At 38.8% G+C, this 24,613-nt stretch overlaps 1 protein-coding gene across 1 annotated transcript in view; it reads right to left on the reverse strand.

The window, feature by feature from the left end:
- The window catches only part of neb (nebulin), a 60,096-nt gene that overhangs the window by 10,071 nt on the left and 25,412 nt on the right, over positions 1-24,613 (reverse strand). The window contains 59 exon segments of the mRNA XM_042763593.1: positions 92-196; positions 754-858; positions 5,186-5,290; positions 5,397-5,510; positions 7,353-7,442; positions 7,863-7,967; positions 8,905-9,006; positions 9,083-9,193; positions 9,297-9,407; positions 9,499-9,603; positions 9,702-9,806; positions 9,890-9,994; positions 10,092-10,196; positions 10,295-10,402; positions 10,548-10,649; positions 12,164-12,265; positions 12,612-12,716; positions 12,824-12,928; positions 13,043-13,147; positions 13,234-13,338; positions 13,431-13,535; positions 13,636-13,740; positions 14,779-14,883; positions 14,997-15,101; positions 15,208-15,306; positions 15,424-15,528; positions 15,620-15,724; positions 15,815-15,922; positions 16,005-16,112; positions 16,199-16,306; positions 16,399-16,503; positions 16,594-16,698; positions 16,847-17,044; positions 17,129-17,242; positions 17,341-17,448; positions 17,535-17,639; positions 17,757-17,861; positions 17,955-18,059; positions 18,138-18,335; positions 18,454-18,564; positions 18,773-18,880; positions 18,973-19,077; positions 19,178-19,282; positions 19,378-19,482; positions 19,618-19,929; positions 20,017-20,124; positions 20,221-20,322; positions 21,049-21,147; positions 21,275-21,379; positions 21,461-21,772; positions 21,953-22,060; positions 22,176-22,280; positions 22,429-22,632; positions 22,724-23,035; positions 23,127-23,234; positions 23,348-23,452; positions 23,576-23,779; positions 23,882-24,193; positions 24,413-24,520. Of these exon segments, the coding sequence (XP_042619527.1) occupies positions 92-196; positions 754-858; positions 5,186-5,290; positions 5,397-5,510; positions 7,353-7,442; positions 7,863-7,967; positions 8,905-9,006; positions 9,083-9,193; positions 9,297-9,407; positions 9,499-9,603; positions 9,702-9,806; positions 9,890-9,994; positions 10,092-10,196; positions 10,295-10,402; positions 10,548-10,649; positions 12,164-12,265; positions 12,612-12,716; positions 12,824-12,928; positions 13,043-13,147; positions 13,234-13,338; positions 13,431-13,535; positions 13,636-13,740; positions 14,779-14,883; positions 14,997-15,101; positions 15,208-15,306; positions 15,424-15,528; positions 15,620-15,724; positions 15,815-15,922; positions 16,005-16,112; positions 16,199-16,306; positions 16,399-16,503; positions 16,594-16,698; positions 16,847-17,044; positions 17,129-17,242; positions 17,341-17,448; positions 17,535-17,639; positions 17,757-17,861; positions 17,955-18,059; positions 18,138-18,335; positions 18,454-18,564; positions 18,773-18,880; positions 18,973-19,077; positions 19,178-19,282; positions 19,378-19,482; positions 19,618-19,929; positions 20,017-20,124; positions 20,221-20,322; positions 21,049-21,147; positions 21,275-21,379; positions 21,461-21,772; positions 21,953-22,060; positions 22,176-22,280; positions 22,429-22,632; positions 22,724-23,035; positions 23,127-23,234; positions 23,348-23,452; positions 23,576-23,779; positions 23,882-24,193; positions 24,413-24,520 (7,434 nt within the window).

The following is a 24,613-nucleotide window of genomic DNA, read 5'->3' on the forward strand; positions in this document are numbered from 1 at the left end:
ATTCACACTGGGTTACAAAGAATACTTGAACAATATATACATTGCCATTTGTTTTGCAGTGAATACAATAAGCTTGGGCAGCAGTATTTACCTCACTCTGGAGATGCTGAGCCTCCTTAGCAGTTACATAAGTAGGAGTCTCGAAGTCCAGCATGGCCTTGCCTCTTTCCTTCTCATATTTCTCCTTATACTTCACCTGTAGTCAGACAAAAGCCCAAAGGTGAGGAACATACAACTAAAAAAAAAAAAAAAAAAAACCCTAATTCATTTAATGGTTTACTAAATTATACTTGTTAAGCAAACACCAAAGCTTTGTTTGCATACTGAATATGTAGAGTCTGTGATGCTTTTATTTAAATTTTTTTTTATTGGTTGTCAGTTAATTTGCCATATATGTTCCTAAGCACTGAAACTGAAAACAGAGTTTACTATAGGATTTACAGTGTGTAAAATTCATTAAAAACACAATGGATGTTTATGGTGTTTTTACAATATAAAATGTCTGAGGTTTTAATGATGAAATGAGATGTTTTTACAGCTTTGTTTTTACATAATGTTGCAGTTCCTTGTAAAGCAGTTTTACAGGACAAACTAACCCAAACAAATAAAATGTAAATGATAATTAAATCTATTATAGCTGCATGAGTCATGAGAGAAATAAACAGGTCCAATATGTGTAGAATCAGTCTTCGTTTCACACACAGAAAAGCAGGTGACCGGCTACAGAAAGCTCCAGAACTGTATGTGACTTACTTGACTCTGCAGCTCTGAGGCCTCTTTGTGGTGAAGCTGCTCAGGTGTGTCGGGTATCATATGGTAGTGACCCCTACTCTCCTCAAACTTCTTCTTGTATTGGTACTAAAGAGGGACGGCCAATAAAGCAGCTCAATAAAACAAAAAGGAAATCCAGTGCTTCATCTCTCCCATGTTAAAAAGGCCAAAAATGACCAAAAAATGAAAAAAAAGTGGGGACCAAAAACAAAGAAATACTACTGACTGTCATGTTCACATTACATGAAGGAGGCTGTATATTGACAAAATGGCATTGATAATTGAAAGAAAAAGTTTTTTGTAAACTTCAAATAATCTAAAGTCAAATAATCTAATACTAAATATTATTATATTATATTATATTATATTATATTATATTATATTATATTATATTATATTATATTATATTGTAGTGTATTATATTATATTATATTATATTATATTATATTATATTATATTATATTATATTATATTATATTATATTATATTAAATATTCAAATATCAAAATTGCTATCCCAAGACTAAAATCTAACCCGAGAGTAAACCCACTCCTCCTAGAGCATTCAAACCACACCAGAACAAACCTACAGACCGTTGTTACTTAGTATTTTATATTGATTCTAATTCATCAGATCTACATTTTACCCATAGCGGGCCATAAAGTTACCCAAAATCTCTCAAGACTTCCTTTAATAATGCATTAAGTAATTCTTTCTAAAGCTTTCAAGCTGTGCCCACCAAACTTGACACCAGAGACCTGCGCGTGACGGATTTTTCAGTCCCGCTCCCGCAGAAATGTGTTATCTTGTCCAGCCCACAACATTCATGTTTTGTCCCGCATAAAAGTAGCCTATACAGATTTTTTCCCCCAGTACATCCATGAAATAGTAAGTTCCATGTCGCCTAGCTATAACATCCCAGCATAAACACTCCCGATAAAAAAATATTTGTTATTAAAGCATCAACATTCACAAACCAGTTATTTTTAACAGAAAAGCAAGAATGGGCTGCTGCGTGCATGGTTTGGCATGGCAGAATGCGAGCAAAGAGCGCTCCAATTATTATTGCTAAAAAGCTGACATCTCAGTTAATCACATTCTCACAAAACTCTGTTATAACACAATGAATATAAATGTTTATTAAACGCTTAACTGTTCAGGGACGAGCCACATTTGAGGTATGTCACCGAACATGGCTGCTTTTTGTTTTGGGGGAAAATATTCTCTGTTAAAGTGGATATTTTCTTTCTGCTATATCTATATCTTTGTGGTGGGGACTAGTGCATCAACACGGGTTCTCATTTTCTTTATCAAGCAGTTACAGCTCCTTTCTCTCAATTATTCCCTCACGTTAAGGGAATAATTGCTGTAAGAACCGATATCGAGATGCACGTTGTGTTGATCTTGTTAATGTCCGGTGTTCGCATCTTTGTTATGGCGACTGTGAATCCATCCAGTGGCACAGCGAAGGGGAAAGATCCCTCTCACCCATGTGCTCGCGGGTCCATGATTTCATCTAAAGACTCTCACCCTCTCTGCATAGCATGTTTGGGAGTTAGACATGCACAGGCTGTGCTCGCTAATCCTGAGTGCTGCCCGCACTGCTCTCAGTTCCCATTAAGGGTTTGGAGTGCAGAGTACGAGTCGCGGTCAAGAATAAAGGGGACCAGAGTCTGTCCGCTTCCCGCGGAAATGAACGAGGTTGCTCTGTAAGCCCGTTGCAGCTGGGGGGAGTCGATGGACGAGTGTGATGAGACAATTGCTAATCTTTTAGAGGAGGATTTGGAGGAAGAAGAAGAGGATGCTATCCTCCCTCCCTCTGGCAGGCAGCCCTATCATCCTCCTCGCTTGTGTGCAGGTTTATGAGGGGTGCGCGGCATCTGAACAGGGTTCCTCTCCTTCACTTCTGGGGTGGTCAGAGAGGTTGTCTGCTTCTCTTTTTCAAAAAAAAAATATCGGTCCTCTGCCTTGGCTGTCAGAGCCCTAAATGCCATAGTGTGGGGCATGCTCATAGTGTGGGGCATGAAACATTTTTATTCATTATAGGCAACTCATGTCCCGGAAATAATGAATGCCGGTGCAGATATCCTGTCCATGGGGAATCCTTTGTACAGGGAATGGACTCTGCACCCTCAGGTAGTGAACCAGTTGTGGGAGAGGTTCGGCCGAGCTGCCCTAGATCTCTTCGCCTCGCACAAAAATACTCATAAAATACTCAAAAATACTCATTATTTTCTCTGGCGAAAGATGGTCCACCTATGGGTGTCTCACCCGTGGCCAAGCGTACTGCTTTACACGTTTCCTCCACTGAGTCTGATCCTACCAACTCTAAAAAGAGTAAGAGAGTGCGATCATTCAGTAATACTGATTACTCCAAACTGGCCAGGGAAGTTGTATCTGACAGAGATAATCTAGCTCCTGCACGATCGGCCGTGGCCTCTCCCGTTGCACAGAGACCTCCTCTCACAAGCGCGCAGAGAGATTTTTCACCCGGCACCGGACAAAGTGACTCTTTGGGCCTGGCCCATGAGAGGTTGAATTTAAGTGTTACGGGTTTGCCTCCGAGGGTGACTGAAATGATTCAAAATGCGAGAGCGGCTTCTGCATGCCATGTAGGGATTGACATAAATGCAATAGGTCAGCACTCGCTTGTGTGCAGGTTTATGAGGGGTGCACGGCGTCTGAACAGGGTTTCAAAGCCGCTGATTCCACCGTGGGAGCTATCGGTGGTCCTTAACGCACTCTCTCAGTCTCCTTTTAAGCCAATAGACAATATTGATTTAAGGCTTCTTCTGCTAAAGATTGCTTTGTTATTGGCTCTTTCGACCGCGAAACGAGTTAGTGAACTTCATGCTTTGTCGGTTGATAACTCCTGTTTGCTATGGATTTCTCACGATAAATTAATCTCTCAATTTCTCTGATAACATAAGTGAGGTATCTCACCACACTTTCCTCCTTGCAGCAGCACAGAGAAGAGATATACTGGGAATGAAGTAGGGATCGCCAGCACTCCCGCAGGACTCCCGCATCACTGTCGTGATTGGTCTGTCAATCGACAGACATGGTGTAATTGGTGCTTCCAGGATTGGTCATGCCCAAGGTGATTCCCATAGTGAGAAACCTCACTCATGGTATCAGAGGACCGGGGTTAAGTGAGTAACCTAAAGTTTTGAGCATTGAGTGGATTCTAACTTAAACACTTTTGATTGGCCATTGCGTTCCAGAAATCAATAGATATGCGTGTGATTGGCTACATTGCTCAACGCTGCAAACACATCTTATAAATAGAAACTGCCTATGCTTCCACCTGTTAATCGTTTTTATTTTATATTAGTTGTTCTTGTTGCTTTTGTGCAACAGATGAATAACAATATATTTGTTTTTAGATATTTTATGATTAGATAATATTTATATTTTGCAGGAGTCCATCAAATCATTTTATTCTCCCGTGCACACACACACGATTGTCTAACTGCCAACACACGCACTCGCCCATTAAGTCTTGTCCTGCGCCACACTCTGTTGCATTGGGTCCCATGGGTTTCGCACTAGTCCAGTGGGAATACAGGTCTATACTTCTTTCAGCCTTTTTGTACTCCGCAGGCTTTGTAACCACCTATAATTACCCTAACAACCACTCAGAATGGCCTAACAACTGCCTACCAACCTCCCGTAATGCTCAAGCAGAACACATTAGCTATGGAAGTATATAAAGCATATGTAAAATTCAAACTTCAAAAATCTCTCTATCTCTGGGATAGTTTACACTCTCTTGAAGTGTCCAAGCATTCAATCTACATATCCTTAAAAATAAACCCTTTGCCATTTTTTTTTTAACTGTCCAATTATTAAGTCTACAAAAGACGTATAACTTGCAACTTCAAACAGCCCAATTGTCATCCATAACAATAAACTTTTTAAATGTTCAGATAAAACTATGTAAACATTCAAGGTTTGCATTGGTAGGCTTACCTTTTCTAGTTTATTATGCACACATTTGAATGGGAATTAAAAAGGTTGATAGAAAAAAGGGCATCCAGAGAAGAGAGATTAAGCAGGGAATATTGTTAAAGTAAAAAATGGAAAAAATTAGATGTTAGAGCACTTTTAGGCAGTAGGCGTGTTAATTAAAAAATAAGAAGGAGAAGAAGAAGAAAAGACTAGCACTAGAGTCACGTATGAGCAAAAATGGAGATTGTTAAAGTCTAATGCTAGTAGCAGTACATTTAAAATCGGATGAGGGTCACTACCAAATGATAGCCTGGAATGAGTAAATAGTTTAAATGAGGGCTTTCTATAAGGATGATAGATGGATCTTGCAATATTACATGATGATGTGATATTTCACTGTTGCAGTGTGTGAGATAAAGCAGTTTTGATGAGAGGGAAATGAAGCCATCTGTAGAGCTCTTACGTCACTGGACAGTTTGCTAGTGCTCAGGTTGTGCTGCATGGACAGAGACTCTGCCATGTCCGTAACAGGTTTGTGAATCTTCTTCAGGTCACCTTTGTACTTCACCTGCATAATATATACAAGCAAATATCCACCATGATATGAAACACTCTCAATGTGATATGTGACTGATAAAATACAATTCATAAATGTTTTTAAAAGATTAAAGCACCTCGCTTGCAAGTTCACTGGCATCCTTCAGAGTCTGATAAATCTTGCTGTTCTTCAAATCATACTGTGGTCTCTTTCCTTTCATCTCCTTGTCAAACTTCTCCTTGTACTTCAATTTTGACAAAAGACAGTGACATTGTTAATTGCTGGTAGTGTTTTGATCTATGTCACATGGTGCCAAAATGCTTGCTTGGTTTCATGCAATCATCAGGGGAAAGAAAGTGACACTGAAGAGTCACGTTACAACAGGGTTTCAGTTGGGTCTAATACAGTATGATTCAATCAGATCATGTTCACACTGTTCTAGTCCCAAATAGGAAGACCAACATAAATATCGGAGCATTCAAACATTCAATCATCGCATCGCATCACATCAACATATACTTTTTTTTGGTATTAAACCTGAAGTGTGTGATTTCTGTGCCACTAGCATCATCGAACCAATAGAGTGCAATAGTCCACCTGTCAGCAGCCTTGGTGCTGGGAAGTATTTTTCACATATTATTTTTCCCATAGGGATTTAGGTGTTAAAGAGTTATTCAAGGTGAATCACAACATGAATCTTCAACATGAATTTGAAGCAAAAAAGTAAAAATGGACAAAGGTACAATACTGTGTACTTTTTATTATTGCAGTGCTTCATGGGTGTGGGGTGCTAAACCGATTGTGCTCAAAAAAGTTTATGAATATTTTGTTTGTCTGCCATTGGTCGAACAAACAGAAAATCCTGCCCCAAACTAACACAAAATATCTTTTTGCGGCTTTAAATTGCCTGATTGTTTCATTTTTTTGCAGAATAGTCGTTAATGTAATTTTTTCACAAGGAATTTCGATGTTAAATATTATTATTTAAAAATAAATTGAAATCTGCTGATGGCTTTAGCAGATGCACATACCACCAGTTTACAACCTCGTAGCTCACAGTGGGTCTGTCTGTATAAAAATCAATTCCCCTATGGAGAAAATGAATGGGATTTTTACTACCGGAAATTGACTGTTGCACTCTATTATTAAAGTAGTTTTTGTGCTCAAAAAGGTTAATGAAAATCTTGGTCGAACGACAGAAAATCCCAACCCAAACTAACACAAAATATATTTTTGTTTCAAATATGAACAAAAGTCTTACGGAAATGAGGGTGAGTAAATTATTACAAATTATTATATTTTTTTTTTTTTGGGGGGGGGGGGGGGGGGGGCTACTTAAAATAAAAATGACACACTTGAGCTTTAACTGACAGAAAGGTGGTAGAGAGGTTGAATCTTTTCTCAGAGATTCAGAAAAATCTCTAGATCTGTGGAGGAATCAAATGTTTGACATCAAGCAAAGAGAATCACGAGGAGTGTGTAGACCAAATGGTTGCTTTAAATACAGCATAAAATAAAATCAATCATCAGTCGTGTCAAGTGTGTTTTTGTGACATGAGTGATTTAATATTTATTTCTGTACATCTCATAGCTAATGAATAATATAGTTGCTTATCGAATCTGCACACTCCTCAATACAACAGCATGCCAAAGGAATGCAACAGAAAACCGGACACCAGTTCTAAAAATTTGAAAGATAAGAGATTAAACAATTTGCATGCCAGGCAAATAAATGGGGGCAAAAAATCTACTGATGAGAAAAAAAAACTGTGACAGAGTGCTAACCTATAACCCGATGCTTGGCAACAAGGCAAAAGCTTGCATGACAAACACAAATAGAGACAAAATCAGAGACAAAAAAAAAAAAAAAAAAAGGACCTGGGTGGGATTGTAAAGTTGAGTGGGCAAAACCACTGAAAACCAACAAAAACATTTCAACGTCTGCAGGACCCAGAAATCTTCATGATATCCTATCAAATTGAGTGCCACTGGAGTTCAACAACTAGGTGAGTCAGAGGAAAAGAGAACAGACACCAGACAGAGTGCAAATGAAGTGCAAATGTTGCCCCCAGGGGCCAGGGACTCTTCTTACATCACTAGTCAGGGCACTCATTTTCTTAATGTGCCGCATCTGAGGAGTGTCAAAGGAGGCAGCACCATGGAGGGATGATTTTTCCTCCACCTAAAAAGCGCAGTGACATGGCAGGGTAACATCAATGAGATGGGACAGAACAGTGAAAATGAATTTATGAATGAGCAGATGGATGGATTATAGAGAAAGGAAAGATGATTAAATACAGGCAGTGAGCAGATGGGGGTGGTACAGATTACAAGAGACACTCTGGGCTCACATAGACAATGATGGTATTAATGCTGATGGGCATGAGAAGCACTGCTGAGGCATTTGAATCTACTTCTACAGTTATCTTTGAGTATTACTGCATAATGATGACATGCAGCTGGCATGATGGTGATGGTTTAAGGAAATTATTGTCAAAATACATATCCAGTGGCTTCAAACTAAACCCCTGTGGTCCTTGTGGATAAATACAATGAAAGTCTATGGGCATTGTGTCTTGTGTATAGTTGCGAACGATGTTACCTGACTATTCAGTTTGGACACCTCGGTGGCCAGGATGATATCAGGACGGCCGAGCAGCGTTCCACCACGGCTGGCCTCCTGGCGAGCCTTATCACGGTATCCAATCTACAAGAACAGTTTTTGCAACCATTACTTACTATAACAACAATGCAAGCTTTTTTGTCAAGACTTTAATACAGAGGATTGCACACTAAAAGGGATAGTTCACCCAAAAATGAAAAGTCGGTCATTATTTGCTCACCCATAAGACTTTTGTTCATCTTTAAAACACAAATATTTTTAAGAAAACCTGAGAGATTTCTGACCCTCCACTGAAAGTCCATTCCCCCCAAAACATTTAGAAAATGTTAAAAAGTAAATAAAGATTGTAAAAGAAATCAATAGGAATTGCGCTTTTTAATTCAAGACTTTAGAAGAGAAACAAAAGTTTTATATAATAAACATTAAATATATGCTTTTACTCACATATAAACTTTGATCAATGCACATCCACAGAGCATATCAAATATGGTAAACACGGAAGCTCAAATGTGTTGCTTAATGTGTGAGAACCAATAAGGTTTGTTGTAGCCATTTAAGAAAATACATTTTTGTTTTATATTTGTTTAAATGTTATAATATTATTTTTTTTGTTTTAATTTAATCTGTTAATTATGAAAGAAAACTGTGTAATTTGTAAATGTCATAAAGGGCGTGGTAATGAATTGGACGGCGATACATTGGGATATGAAGTGGGTCACACACAATTTTTCATTTTAAATTTTAATCGATGTTTTGTTGATCAATTATTAAATCAAATAAATAAGAACAAGACAAGAACGCATGGTGGAATGAAGTGCGTGACAAAATGCAAACCCACTGCCATGCTTCCACGAGGTTTGTGGTTTCCAAAAACAAGGTTTGTTTTGGGCGTCAAGCACTGCTGCCGACGTTAACCATATATGAGTGTTCTATATATACAAACGAAAGTCTTGTGTGTTTGGAATGACATAAGGGTGAGTAAGTGAACAGAATTTGAATCTCCCTTTAAAGTGACCCTCACCTCACTGACAAGCTTAGCAGTTTGAGTGGCTTTCCTGATGTCTGGGCGGTCAGCAACCGAAGTGTACGTCAACTTGGCTTTAGCCTCCTGCTTATAGGCGATCTATACAAAGAGAGACGTGGGATTAAAAATAAACTCTGAGACTATTATTTGAGGCAGATACATGTTAGTTCCTTACATTGCTTTGGTTCTTGGCCACTTCCATGGCATGTTGCACATCAGGAGGAGCAATCATTTGGTTGTAATTAGACTTGCCTTTCTCCTTCTCAAACTTCTGCTTGTACAATTTCTGTGAAAAGTTCACGTGAGATTATGATTGGCAATCACAATAAAACCACTACAAATGAAGTTTCTTTTAATAAAGGGTGAAAAAAAAGTGTATTTAGACTTACAGCACTTGTGATTTTGGAAACCTCTTTGCTGTGAGCAGTGTCGCGGGTTTCAGCGAGAGTGGTGAAGCCGCCTGACTGGAGATCCTTTTTGCTGGCCTCCTTGTATCTGGTCTGCAGAAAAAGTTGCAAAACATGAATTTTCAAAATATTTTACGATGCTTTAATGAATCTGCACACATAACAACATTGCATTGTGCCATACCTCAGACACAAGTTTAGCCACTGATTTAGCATGAAGGATTTGAGGAGTGTCATGGACAGCAATGTACTGCCCCCTGGCCTTCTCATACTTCTCCTTGTATTTCACCTGAAGAACCATGACATTTTCCGTTAGTTCAAGTAGTCAGATGTTGTATGTATGTTGATTCTCAAAAACTGAAAATGTATATGGAAAATGTCACTCACTTCGCTGGCAAGCTCAGTGTTCTGCTTAGCCAGAATGGTGTATTTATCATCAGTAACAGACATTACACAGCCCTTCAACATTTCCTTATCGTACTTGTACTCAACCTGTGAATTACAAACAAATCAATTCATTAATCTGGAATTATTTTCTCTATAATTGAAACTGTTGTAGAAAATTGAGCACGAACATCACTCTGCTGGAAGCTGTTCTTAGCTGCATGAACGAAATCAGGTCTGTCCACAGTCCAGATCCATTTGTTCTTGGTGGCCTCATACTTCTTCTTGTAGTCAAGCTACAAGGAGGAAAATCACAAATAATAAGATGCATAATGAGACGCTGACTTGCGATTCAGTTTCATAGATGCTCAGTGCAGATCAATGCAGACTTACATTGCTGATGTTCTTGTAGGCTTCCTTGGCGGCACGAATGTCATGAGCGTCAGGTGCTATGTTGATGTGAGCCTTGTTTCTTTCATACAGTTCCTTGTATTTCAGCTGTAAAAAAAAAAAACAACAGAAGTCTGAAATTAAGTATATACTGACATAAAAAGAAACTGGTTCCTTTCTGTAAATGTAAATAAGGGTAAACCTACATTGCTGGTGAGCTCCTTGACCTTCTTCATGTGCTGGCTCATGGGAGTGTCATGTCCAAGAGTGTAACTTGTCGCTTTGGTCTTGTTGTATTCCTTCCTATAAATGATCTAAAAAGGAGAACAGGGATGCCACTTGAATGCATTTACATAAAATTGGAGTAATTCTCAAGTGACACTGAATATTAGGAACGTCTACTATATGTATGTATAAATGCTTTCCACATTATGGAAGGCAGATGGTGATGATACTCACATCGCTGATCTGCTTGCTGCGCTTGGCAACTAGATAATTAGGGGTATCCAGCACTGCGGTGTACTTCGACTTGGCACGTTCATAATGCTCTCTGTACTTCCACTGCAGGAAGTGATGGACATAAAATGATTGTCAGGGAAAGCACATTTCCGAATCTTAATTAAGTTATTAAAAAGTTACGGCAAGTAGTATAATAACTGGCAAAATCATGCATTAAAAGGGAAGGGTTAATCATGACAGACTTTAGCTAAAATGAAATTTGCCTTCCACAAAATTCATCCAGTGGAAAGCATGCAAATAATGGCTTATGGATACTAGGATATTCAGCAGTCCATAAAGATGCACACATACAGTACATACATGCAATATGCAGTGAGCCAAAAGATGGAAGTGAAAAGCAGCTTCAGGCAACAGTATTCAGAAAGACACTGACAAGTTACTGCTAACGTATAATGTCTTCATCTCTATGCTCATTCTTCTGCAAACTTTTGAACATGGCATATCATCTCTGAATGTATTTTTTATTTAAAAAATTAATAATTAAATTAATTATTTTAATTAATTTAAATGATGCATCGTTTCTTTGTTCATTGTAAAATAATAATCTAATTCAAAGAAACTAAAGGAAAACCTCACCATGACACCCTAAAGTAGGGGAGATTGGATAGCTGTCACACCTGTTACTCCAGTGAATATGGTTCAGGGTAAAACATGTGACATCTTGCCCCCACAAATTGTAACGACATGCCTTGACCTGACATTTATGAAAACATCCTTATCCTAACATAGTTTAACTTTCAGTTAAACTCTACCTTTGCTATATAGCTGACTTGCATTAATGATGTTAGCATGGTAATACTGTGTCATAGTGCCAGTCTCTCCTACATACGATCTGTATACCTGTTTCCTAGCAAACTCAAGGGAGTTATGGACAGTCATCAGTAGATATGTTTTAAAAGCAGGGTATGGTAGAAAATCAAAAGTAGTGACAGTAAATGTCTGCATATGACCATTAAAGGTGAAGTTAGGGGTGCATTGATGAAGAGATGAGATTTCTATGGGGCTTGGAGGACTACCAGTGGGCAGATGGTTACCTTACTCCACATGCCAGAGTTGTACATGGCTACGAGAATGTCAGGACGGCGCAGCTCATTGCAGCCGCTCTTGAGTAACTCCTTGGCCTTGAATTTATATTTTCCCTGTCCATTGAGAAAACACACAGATGCACAAATCATGCCACAAATAAAGACAGAGACGGAAAGTGGCTCCAGGTAGAGTCCAGGTAGAGTTGCTCTACCAAACTGTGTACTCCAGATAAGAGATTTCAAAAGAGTGAGCTTAACCTTATCCCTTAACTCATAACCCAACCACCAAACTGTTCAGATGAAGCGGTATCTGGAGCACACAGATTTAGTTCAAGCTGTGCACACTCAAAAAAGTCCTGTTTGGGTTTTGGAACACTAGCAGACACCTAAATCAGAGGAGAGAAAGAGACACGATCGAGTGACATTGTAGCCATGCGACAGAGCCATCCAGTGGATCGGAGACGATCTCATGCTCGGGCCCATGTGGCAGGCGATGGACCCGTAGGGAGCGGCTGGAGCTGGTGGCTTTACCTGACTCATCTTGCTGACCTCCTTAGCCAAGATGTTTCTAGGGTCATCTACAACTATGGTGTACTTATCCTTATTCTTCTCATAGCTGGCACGATAGGACCTCTGCTCAGGATTTCAAAACAGGAGTTAAAGACAACTGCCTCGACAGCAGTGAAGATGAGCACTCATTCAGGGGAGAAAAATGTTGTAACAGGTAAACTCAAAGTGAAATCTTAGTAAAGAAAAAACATGACATAAAAGTAATAGACATCAATTTGAGCTGGTAATAGGCATGTTGTAATAGTTTACCTCTAAAGCTGTACCCATTACAGAAGCAGTGGAAGAGAAACAGGTTATGTAAGCATACATTTTGTATTTTCTTTTTGTAAGCTTCTCCAACACTCGCATTGTATTTAGCCATTAATATACCAAAGTATTATGAAACAAAGTCATGCTTTCATTGACCTACATCATTGATCAAAAGTGAAGCATTCTTGACAGCCTCAAAGAATGGTGTGTCACATGTGTACTTGAAGTTGGCTCTGTTCTTCTCGAACGATGCTTTGTAGAGTCTCTGTTATCAAAAACAGATAGAAGAGAGCAAGAGGAGGCTTTGTTGTATACCATAGAACAAATGAGCTGAAATTAGTAGAAATTAATAAAATTGTGGTTTCTCATTACTTCACTGTAGAGGGCCTTGTTGTGTTCAGCATGCACCATAGCAGGTGTGTCCCACACGTAGCAACCGATGCCCTTGATCCAGTCAAGATCTTCTTTGTACTTGATCTAAATTGGATAAGAACATGTGAGAGAGGTTAAACAGCAATATGAGTTTCTGTCAATGACTCTGCGAACTGTCAAGTTGCAGAAACAAGAGGGACGCTTTATAGTTATACTCACGTCACTGATGCAGTCCCTCACAATCTTACTGTGGAAGAACTCAGGGCGGTCAGGGATAGACTTCCAGGTGCCCAATGTGCTGATGTACTTCTCCCTGTATTTGACCTGTAAAAGGAGAGAGTGACTGACAGAATTCCTCACTAAATCACATTCATGTTTAAAGCAAACTAAAAGTCTCTTAGTTTACTGACCTCACTGATGTCATCTCTGACCCTCTTGGCGCAAAGAATATCCAGGGCGTCTTTGTCAGCGTGGTAGTGTCCCTTAGCCAGCTCAAAGGTCTCCTTGTAGCGCAGCTGGAGAGGAATGATGTAGATTGTTAGAAGGGCTTTTTATCTGATATTGAACAGGCCAATAAAGGAAGAAATAAGGCATCTGGTTGACTTACATCGCTGGCATTGAGGTAGGCTTTCTTGGAACGAACCAGGATTGGTGTGTCATGGATGGGAGTATACTTGTGCTTCATCTTCTCATACTGCTCCTTGTACTTTTTCTGAAGATGATACAAAAGATGAATTACACGCTTGTCTGCAAACACATGTTATTTAGTGGTAAAAAGATATTAGTGTTGTGAAAAAAAAAACTCTAATTACCTCACTGTACACCACTTTCATGGAACGGGCGTGATTCAAGATGGGAGTGTGTGATTCTGGGGTGAAGAAGGCCCTCTCCTTGGATGCCAGATCAATGTACTGGAACTGTGAAGTCACAATAATTTTATGGTGAATATCTACTTTTCTCCAGTGTATTGAGAAAATTTACCAGGTAGGTAATTTAAATATTTCTTACTAGCCATGAAATGCTGTTTTGCATTTTTTTTTATGTTAAAAAAATATTTTTGTGACCACGAAAACAGGATTATTTTACAGTAGCTCCTTTTTCCTTTTATATTAAGTGACTGTGTTACTCAAAGCATCATATTAGCCAGTTTCATTCTCTGATGGAAACTTGTCACAAAAATGAGGAAACGTCATTTTGTTCTTCATATGACCAGCTAATCCGAAGAATATTGCACATACAGTATGTGTCAGGATATGAACCGGAACTAGTCAAACTTCTAGTGTTATTTTTTTTTTATAAAAGTAAAGGTTGGTAAAAGACACAAAGGCTGAAATACCCTACATAACTTAAAAATCTGAACAGATTTTAAAATACTAGGCATCATACACTTTTCAACTTTGTAAATGGTTACAGAGAAAAAACTGGGCATCACACACTAAACGAATAAGGATCACAATATCAGACTTTGAAGTTGTTCTGAACACAACAAATACGTGCTTGTTGTTAGGAGATGCATGGCAAATTAAAACAATACAATGGTATACATTCTAAAATCAGCTCGAAATATCAAATGTGTTTTATATCCTCAGACTGGATGAAATCATAGTCTGAAGTTAAAAAAATGAGTCTCTGCCCATTATACACTATGCAATTTTCTATGAAATCTGTCAATTCCGACAGCCCAATATCTGTTGCTGACCCATCAAGACTGCAAATCTGTGAAAAAGTCATGTAGTGTATTCCAGCCTTAAGTTGTGAGAGATGTTTTCTTCAATTAATGTTTTGGATATCATTGAGTGGAAACTGCATTTGTTAGTTATATCAGCGAGGGTCATACTGTCATTTCTAAAACCTGACCCATTTAATTCTGAACTCCGAGCATGATCTCTTAATTTGACACATTATAACAAGTCATTATTTAGATTTAATAAGGGTTAGGGCTAAAAGTGATTTACCTTGTTGGTCAGACTCTGTGCCCACTTGGCTCTCTTAATTTCCAGGCCATCCACAGTAGTGGTACATTTTGTCTTTTCCTTATTGCCCTCAGCTCGGTACACAATCTGTGGATAGAAACAGATGAAGAGACATTTAAGAATGTGGACAGGCTTTAAAACAGGAATGATGGAATCTAGAAGTGAGATGTCAGGCCTGAGGATGATATAAAATCACTCACATTACTCATGTGGGTCTTGAGTTCAGTCACACGCTTGTACTCTGGTGTGTCCAGGACTACACTGAAGTTGGAATAGTTCTTCTTGGCGTCAATGTCATATGATTTCTAGCAAATAGGTTTAAAAAAAATCCTGATTAGTACCAAAAATAATCAAAACGAACCATTGTGAGTGAAACATGACATGCATGATAATAAGTGAATAAATAATTACTCTAAACTTGGTGATCTCACGGATTCGGACCAACTCAGGGGAGTCCACCATAAAGCAGCCAATACCTCTCAGCCAATGCAGATCCTCTTTATATTTCAGCTGCAGAAGATATAAACACAGTTAACATACCTGCAAATGTCAAGGTGGGAAATACTGTGTGTGCATCGCTTGCAGTATGCCGTAGTAAATTTAGGTGCATATATGAGGGACACCTACATCACTGTTGATCTCGTTGACGTGGAAGCAGTGCATCAGCTGTGGGGTGATGGGCATGGGCAGAAGAGTTCCTCTGCTGTTGAAGTACTTCTCCTTATAGCACAGCTGTAGGTGGAAAATTATTAGAGCATCTAATCATTTTGGTGGAATAACATGCAAGACAGAACTCATGTATTCATAATAAAGAAATACTTACATCACTGATTGCTTGTTGAGTGGCCTTAACCTGTCGGATCTCAGGTGTGTCATACTCAGAGTGGATCTTGTCCTTTTCCTTCTCATATTTCTCCCGATACAGTCGCTATGACAAAATTAAACCTTGTTAACATCCTCGTTTGTGACAAAGTTTACATTTCCAAAGTGAAAAGCTTTATATTTCTCTTGGACTTACTTGGTTGGTGACCTTGTTAGCCTTCCTGATGGTGACAAAGTTTACACCTTCAGGATCTAATTTGTAGTTCCTGGCTTTCATCAGCTCATAGGCTTCCTTGTACTTCATCTACAGACATTGGAACATCAGATGAGATGTATTCATAACATTAAATCACTATTTTATTTTGAAAACTGAGGTGTTCTCGTACATTGCTGGTGATTATGCTGTTGGCCTTGGCCTGTTTGTTTAGGGGAGTGTCATAGGGCAGAGTGTAACCGGTGGGCATAAATATCTTATTGGCCTCTTTGTAGAAGTTCTGAAAGAAAGAAAGAAAGTGATATGAAGCATACATCAACGGAGAGATCAGCAAACATTTTTATGTACTGGTAATAGGCATCATACGTCGCTCTGGATGTAGTTGGCTTGACGGGCCCTTTCTGTATCGACGGTCACAGAGGGAGCGGTGTTTTTACCCATGACGTTTGTGGTGTAGTCATGACGGTAGTTAAGCTGTAGACAGGAAGTATACGAGTTAGAAGGTTCTGCTTCAATTAAATTGAAGGCACTTTAATGTAAGTTGATACATGTTTTTCAGGAGATACCTCGCTCAAGTTCTTAGCACTCTGCTTGCATGTTTCATAGACAGGGGTGTCCGTGACCACAGTGTAGTCCTTTAAGTGCTCGATTCCCTTAGCTCTGTAAAGATTCTGAAAGAGGACAGCACACAGGAGATGACGGCAACTTGTGAGCTGATGGAAAAGGAAGAATAAACTGAAAGAAATTTAAATTAAACTTACTTCGCTCTGCAGTTTCATAGATTGCTTACAACGAAGAATCTCAGGAGTGTCCCAAGCATAGCAGCCAATACCCTTCAGCCAGTTGAGGTCATCTTTGTAGAAGATCTGAAATGAGATCAATGTGAAGGTTACAGCTTCAAAAAGACCCCAAACCAGTTCGAAATCTCATTTAAACCAGTGGAACATAACTTGCATTTGCATATGACAGTACATGAAAATATGAAGCATGTTTGGATTTACAGGTATAACTCACGTCGCTCAGTTGCTCGTTGACCTTCCGGGCATGCACGTACACCTGCATGTCAGGGAGGCAGATCCACTGGTGCAGATATTTACGGTAGTCAACCCCACTGACAGTCTTCTGAGTACTGCGTGCGGATACAATGTCAAGCATGTCGGGAGGTATGTGGACCTTTGCCTTGGTCTTCTCATATTTGTCTTTGTACAGGCGCTAGAGGAAAAAGCATTACAAAGTTTGAATTATTTTGACATTTAGTAAGTTACGAAACTTGACCTCAGATGACGCTTTACTCACATCCAGAACCAGTTTTCCAGCTTTGATACATCTTGCAGTAGCAGGGTCATCCTCCAGACACTTAGGCAGGCTGTACAGGGTCTTGAACTTCTCATAATCTTCCTTGTATTTAATCTATAGAGTCAAACGAAGATTTAATGTTAGTATGTTTAGGACCATCAGACAGTTCTCTTTCTATGAAGGCATTAGTAAGAACTGGAAAAGGGACTCACGTTGCTCAGAATGACCTTCTGTTGTTTGGCATGGGCTAAGGCATGGGAATCGTGAGGGATGCTGTAGCTCTTGGCCTTGATCTTGTCCCAAGCTGCAGAATAGGCTTTCTGAATGTACACAAAGATATTTCAGAAACTGCGACAACAAATAAAACCAGTAACTCAGCATTTTAGAGCTTTTCTCTCAGGCTTACGGTGCTGTAGATCTCCTTCAGGTTAAAGCATCTTGCGTAGTCACAGGTGTCCAGAACAGTGGTGTAAATGTGTTTGTCCTTATGATATGCCTCTCTGTAGTTCAGCTGTGGACAAAACACAAAATATGCAGCACATTAACAAGAAACTCAAAAGTAATGTGCTCTTTATAATACTCGAGTACTTCAGTGAGCAATTAAATAGAGATTAATGGGATTACTAACCTCACTGGCCCAAGTGTGGCCCAGGACAGCAGTCACATATACAGGTGTGTCTGTCACAATGGAGTAGTTGTTCCACTCCTTTTTACCTTCTGCCTTATATTTAATCTGTGTGGAAACAAACATTAAACCTTCAACCAGGTGAAAAAATAATGTCTCCTCTTTGTCAACAGCTAGATGAGACTCAATAATGTTACTCACATCACTCTGCAGCTCGTATGACTTCTTGGCACGTACAATCTCAGGAGTGTCCCAGGCATAACAGCCAACACCCTTCATCCAGCTCAGGTCCTCTCTGTAGAACACCTGTCAGGGAGAAATTAGTCAAATGAAGCCATCCAACAAACCTGACCTAGTCTAAATATCACTGTAATCATAACCTACATCACTCAAGATCTCATTGGCCTTGCGTGCACGGATGGCATCGTTCTGATCAGGGTGGCATGTCCACTGGTGCAGGTATGTACGGTATAGAACATCACTCAGGATTTCCTGGCATTTCTTGGCAACCACATGGCTGACCATATCAGCAGGAATGTGGAGCTTAGTTTTGGTTTCATTGTAAGCTTTGTGGTAGTCTCTCTGTTGGACAGATCAAAAAAGTCTGGTTAACGAGGAATTAAAATATAAATGTTAACAAGTGAATATCAAAGAACAGTGACCTTAGAACTCAGGCATAGTAATAATAAAAACAACTCACCAGATTTTTCATTTTCTCAATTTGGCCAAAGCGAATCACCTCAGGGAAGTCAGCCAGTGTTGAAGCCATGTAGTGGCCTTTGGCTTTCTCATGAGAATCAAGGTACTTATTCTGCAGTATTTCAATACAAGAAACAATTAACAATTGTACACATAACTTCTAAATCAGTTTTTAACAGTGTTTGAAGCAAAAAAAACATCAACAGGGGTAACATATTAAAAAGACTTTATTAAAAATATGTGGTACTGCCCTGTCATCGATCTGTGGCAATACGTAAAGGGTCTGTTCTATTTAATATTTATTCATTTTTGATCCTTACATTACTGATTATGTCTCTGGTCCTCTTGGCTTGTTGTACTGGTATATATTCATGGTCCAGCTGGTAGCCAGTGGCTTTGCTCTCATCCCAGCTAACTTTGTACAATTTCTAGAACAACAACAACAAAACATTCTGAATGTAATAAATCACATAAATATAATGCATATATATACAAATAAGTCTGGAATAGGCATTGTTACCTCACTGATCATCTTTGCAACCTCTCTAGAGTGAGCCAGCTGTGGTGTATCATCAGATCCAATGTAGTGGCCCTTCTCCAGGTTAAATGATTCTTTGTACTTCAGCTGAGTAACAACAGAAAGATCGACGTGGTAGATAAGTTAACCTCTCCACACCAGTTTTTGCCTATGAAGATGAAATTGCCCAAATCTGAGACACACTTACATCACTGAGGTTAAAGGCGTTAACCTTTGCAAGAACAACCTCAGGGCGATCCACAATGTGAGTAAATTTGCTAAAGTTTTCCTTAGCATCCTTCTTGTAAAGTCTCTGCATGGGGAAAAGAAACAGTCATTGTTATAATTCAACAGAGGTTTGCATTATAACTGAGACTTTGCGCAAAAAAACTGTTTGGTCAAACTTACATCATTCAGAACCTGTTGGGCTTTTCGGACTTTGACATGATCCACACAATCAGCAGCCACCCATCCACAACCACGTAACCATTCCAGATCTGCTTTGTAGATATTCTGGAGGAAAAGTATTTTATATTATATTAAATTATAAAAAAAAAATTACTTAAAACAAAACTTTATTTTCATTCTCATATTTAAATAAACAAGAAAAAATATTTTGATTTAAAAACCTTTTCACCCAATACTTACATCACTGGCTAAATCATATGCTTTACGGGCCTGAATGACGTCATTTTGATCAGGCAAGCATGTCCACTGGTGCAAGCGAGTTCTGTAGTTGTCATCATTGACTTGGATCTGGCATTTCTTTGCATGTTCAAATGCCAGCATGTCCACTGGGAGGTTGAACTTGGTCTTGGACTTGTTGAAGTCTTTCTTGTAGAGAGCATCACTAGCAATCCTGGCTGAATTCAAGGCCAGCATGAGCAGAGGATCATCTTGGACGCTGAGGGCTCCAATGTGATGACCAACTTGCTTACGGTAGCCCTCTTTGTACTTGTACTAAGTAAAAAAGAGGTGAATTTATTTGTGTGCATGATTAAAATTAAGGTGAAATGGTTTTAGGTATAGTTTTATTTATTTACTTACATTACTCTGTACTTTTGTGGTCTGAATGCATTGTTTAATCGGAACCGCATCTCCGGGCATGAAGTATGATGTGGACTTGGTCTTGTCCCAGTTTTTGGTGTAGAAATGCTAAGAGTGATGTTTAAAATAACATTTTTGTTACTACTCAACTTTAAGCAATCATTACAAGACAGCATTTATTTCTCAAAAAGAAAAATGCATTACCGGGTGGTACATTTTGGCCACTTCCCTGGCTGTAGCCAGAACTGGAGAGTCTGTCAACGTGTATTTAATCTTGTCCTGGTGCCAGGCCTCACGATACTTAGCCTGAGAACAAAAAAAAAGGATACTTAGAGAACAGTCACATCTGAAAGCCATATGTGAAACTAATGTCTTGGGGATGACAGCATTTCAGTGGAAAGAACATGATTTTGTTAAATAAATATACTGCAATAGTTCTGTTGTTTGAGTAACTATGACAAAACAATGCTTATTATACTCACTTTTATTTTTCCAACTTTAAAATAAATGTTTATTTCTTCATTCAGTTTTATTTCTTCTTGTTTTTTTATTTTCTTATTCATTTTTATATTCTTAAATCATTTAAAATTGGCCGTTAAAATGTTTTTTTTCTCACACCCCTGCTTTATTTTGTATATATTATTCTATTATTAATTAAAATATGTATTTATTATGTTGGAATGTTTAGACTAATGAATCAAGCATTTAAATGTACATTTATTCACTTAAACTATGTTTATATCCAATGCAACAGAGAAACATATGTAATTCATCACAGAGCTAACAATATTCGTAGTACACAATGTAGGGTTTTTTAGAAAGCTAGATTAGGTAACAAATTTCTTGGTTTAAGGTTGTATTTATTCACATGTTTGAAGTGTGCCCTGAATATTTCACACCATCCATTAATTGAATAATATGGCTTATAAATTGAAGTTATATATATTTTTTTTTTTACATATATGGAAATAAGAAAATAATGATTTCCTTTTTATGACTGAATAATTGTATAATATATATCTTACTACATACCTCATTGAGCACATCAGCAGCATTTTTGGAGCACACAAAGTCAACTCTTTCAATGGGTGTTGTATATTTCTGCTCATCCAGTTTCACACGGTAGCCTCTCTGTGAATCAGACAAAAAAAAAAAAAAACAGCAATTCATTACATTTCTCTATTGCATAATTTAAAAAGAAAATCAAGAAAAACTCCCTGGTAGAAATAATTACAGTTTATAGAGCCAAAGGACTTACGTCAGCCAGAATCTTTTGGGCATTCCTCACTTTGACAACATCAACAGACTCATGGGGAATCCATCCACATCCCCTGAGCCACTCCAGGTCAGCCTTGTACACAGCCTAAATATCACAAACAATGAAATGAAACAATGTATAACACTGTACTTTATAGATTTTTAACACAATCAAAGCTCAGCTTACATCACTGCGCAGATCATAGACTTTTCTGGCCTGGACAACATCATTGGAGTCAGGCAGGCAGGTCCAGTTGTGCAGGTAGGTTCTGTAGTTGGCATCATTGACCTGGATCTGACATTTCTTGGCTAGCTCAAGAGACAGCAGATCCGCTGGGAGGTGGAACTTGGTCTTGGACTTGTTGAAGTCTTTCTTGTAGAGAGCGTCACTGGCAATCCTAGCTGAGTTCAAAGCCAGCATGATCAGAGGATCATCTTGGACACTGCGGGCTCCAATGTGATGACCAACTTGCTTACGATAACCAGTCTTGTACTTGTACTGTATTTGAAAGATGATCAAATAATTTATAAGCATCCATATTTATATTACTCTTAAATAACAGAAAGGGGATTTAAAGACAAAATTTAAGATACCTAATCAAGATATTTCTCAATATAAGAGAAAACACTAGCAAATTCAGAAAACAGACAGAAAAAACATGTCTTTGTGATATCTTACGTCACTGGCTATATCTCTAGAGGCTTTAGCTTTGATCACAGATACAGCATCCTCTTTGATGTGGTATCCCTTTGCTTTCGTAGCATCCCAGTCTTTGGTATACATTTTCTGCAACAGGACAAAAGAAAATGGAATTTCATAACACAATAATTTACTAGCATAATACGCTCAAAAAGTAGAGTTCATTTCAACACTCAGCAGTCCTGCATGTGAGTTTGCTTACATTGCTGACGGCAATAGCATTGGCTCTGGACAACTCAATGGCAGGTGTATCTGGCATAATGTGGATAGATATCTTATCTTTTTCCCACGCTTCTCTGTATTTCCTCTGAGAACAAAATAATTCAAATAAAAAAGGTTAAATGCCTTATTTGCCACATAATGATGCAAAAATAGAAAAGACACATCTATTACATTCATTCAGCGAATTCATTATTAAATGCATTTTTAAAGGCAATTAAAGAAAAGAATCTTACATCGCTGAGGATGTCAGCATTTTGCTTGGAAAGAACAATAGCAGGCAGGTCCACAGCACTTGTGAACTTGACAGTGCTGGGAGGCTGGCGGTATAGTCTCTCATTAAGGATAGCCTGAGCATTCTTGGCTTTGAGCACGTCAACAGATCCTTGTGGCATCCAGCCACATCCACGGATCCACTCAAGATCTGCTTTGTATACAGCCTAGTTTGAAAGTTTACAACAATTAAGTTAAAGTAGCAATATAACAAACCACTGTAAACAGCACAGTGGATGAAACAAAGCATATACGTACATCACTGCGCAGATCGTAGACCTTCCTGGCCTGTACGACATCATTGGAGTCGGGCAGGCAGGTCCAGTTGTGCAGGTAGGTTCTGTAGTTGGCATCATTGACCTGGATCTGACATTTCTTGGCCAGTTCAAGAGACAGCAGATCCGCTGGGAGGTTGTATTTAGTCTTGGATTTGTTGAAATCTTTCTTGTACAGAAGATCACTAGAAATCTTGCCTGAGTTAAAGGCCAGCATGATCAAGGGATCATCATGGATGCTAAGGGCTCCAATGTGGTGCCCTTGCTGCTTCCTGTATCCAGCTTTGTACTTGTACTGGAAGGTTTTAATACATAAAAGAAATTTGAGCACTATCATTTAACAGTATGTGTTTAAAGTGTTAGATAAGATCCACAATAAGACTTACATCACTAATGATGTCTCTGGAAGCCTTGGCAGATTTCACTGCGACAGCATCCTTAGGCAGGAAGTAGCCCTTCTTAAGGCTGTTCTCATAGTCTTGACGGTAATATTTCTGCAAAGAACATGATAAAGCAAAACATACTGATTTAACGGGATTTAAAAGTAAACCAGTGTGCATTTATTTCTGATTTATTGGTCGCTACAAAACAGAGCTGCTGTACTTACAATGCTTGTGTTGAGTTTGTTTTGTTTTCCAAGAATGATCTCAGGTGTGTCTGGCATGACATGGATATTGATCTTTTCCTTATTCCAGGCATCAACATATGCATTCTGCAATGCAATAATAATGAAGACAGAAAGTTAGACACGTTCACCTATGGTGTACAAATCTCAGCCTACAACAGTAATTTCAACTTTTACACAGATTAGTAAAATTGTCTAGGACAATAATACCTTGTCCATGACTTTGGCATTAGCCTGGGCAAGAGCAAAAGGTATGGCATCTGTCTTGCTTGTATACTTGAAATTGCTTGGATGCTGTCGGTACTTCCTTTCGCTCAGAATCTCAGCAGCCTTTTTAGCCTTCTCTACATCGATTGAGCCTATCGGAACCCATCCTGTACCTCTGATCCATTCCATATCAGCCTTATACACAGCCTGATGGCAGAAAATCCATGAGAAATGGTAAAAAGACAATGCTGGTAGTATACAGTAGGTCTCTTTATTATGGTTACAAGTTAAAATTCCACTGAAACTTACATCACTCTGAAGATCGTAGACCTTCCTGGCCTGGACAACATCATTGGAGTCGGGCAGGCAGGTCCAGTTGTGCAGGTAGGTTCTGTAGTTGGCATCGTTGACCTGGATCTGACATTTCTTGGCCAGCTCAAGAGACAGCAGGTCCACTGGGAGGTGGAACTTGGTCTTGGATTTGTTAAAGTCTTTCTTGTAGAGAGCGTCACTGGCAATCTTAGCTGAGTTCAAGGCCAGCACGAGCAGAGGATCATCCTGGATGCTGCGGGCTCCAATGTGATGACCAACTTGCTTACGATAACCGGTCTTGTACTTGTACTGTGAAAAGTCCATTAAAACATCCATTACATTCAAGTAAGTACACAGTAATTGCATGTTGGGTCCAATAAGAAAGAAAAACATACATTACTAGCAATGGCACATGATGCTTTAGCTTTAAAGATGGCTCCTATTTATATTTATGTGACAGGACAACAAAATAGAAAATGTATCAATCAGCTTGTTATATAAGCAAATGTTAAGAAGGTATATACTCACATCACTAATAATGTCTCTGGATGCTTTAGCAGCTTTGATGGCGACAGCATCAGGTTTGAGGTCATAGCCTTTCCTGAAGCTGTCCTCAACTGCTTGTCTGTACAGTTTCTGCAAGAAAAAAAAATGTATTCAGGTTTTTTTTTTGAGTAATACAATGAATAGGACTAATTTTGGAAATCAAACGGAATGCATGAATTTGAG

Source organism: Cyprinus carpio, chromosome A9 (genome assembly GCF_018340385.1).
Source record: "Cyprinus carpio isolate SPL01 chromosome A9, ASM1834038v1, whole genome shotgun sequence".
Taxonomy (NCBI): Eukaryota; Metazoa; Chordata; class Actinopteri; order Cypriniformes; family Cyprinidae; genus Cyprinus; species Cyprinus carpio.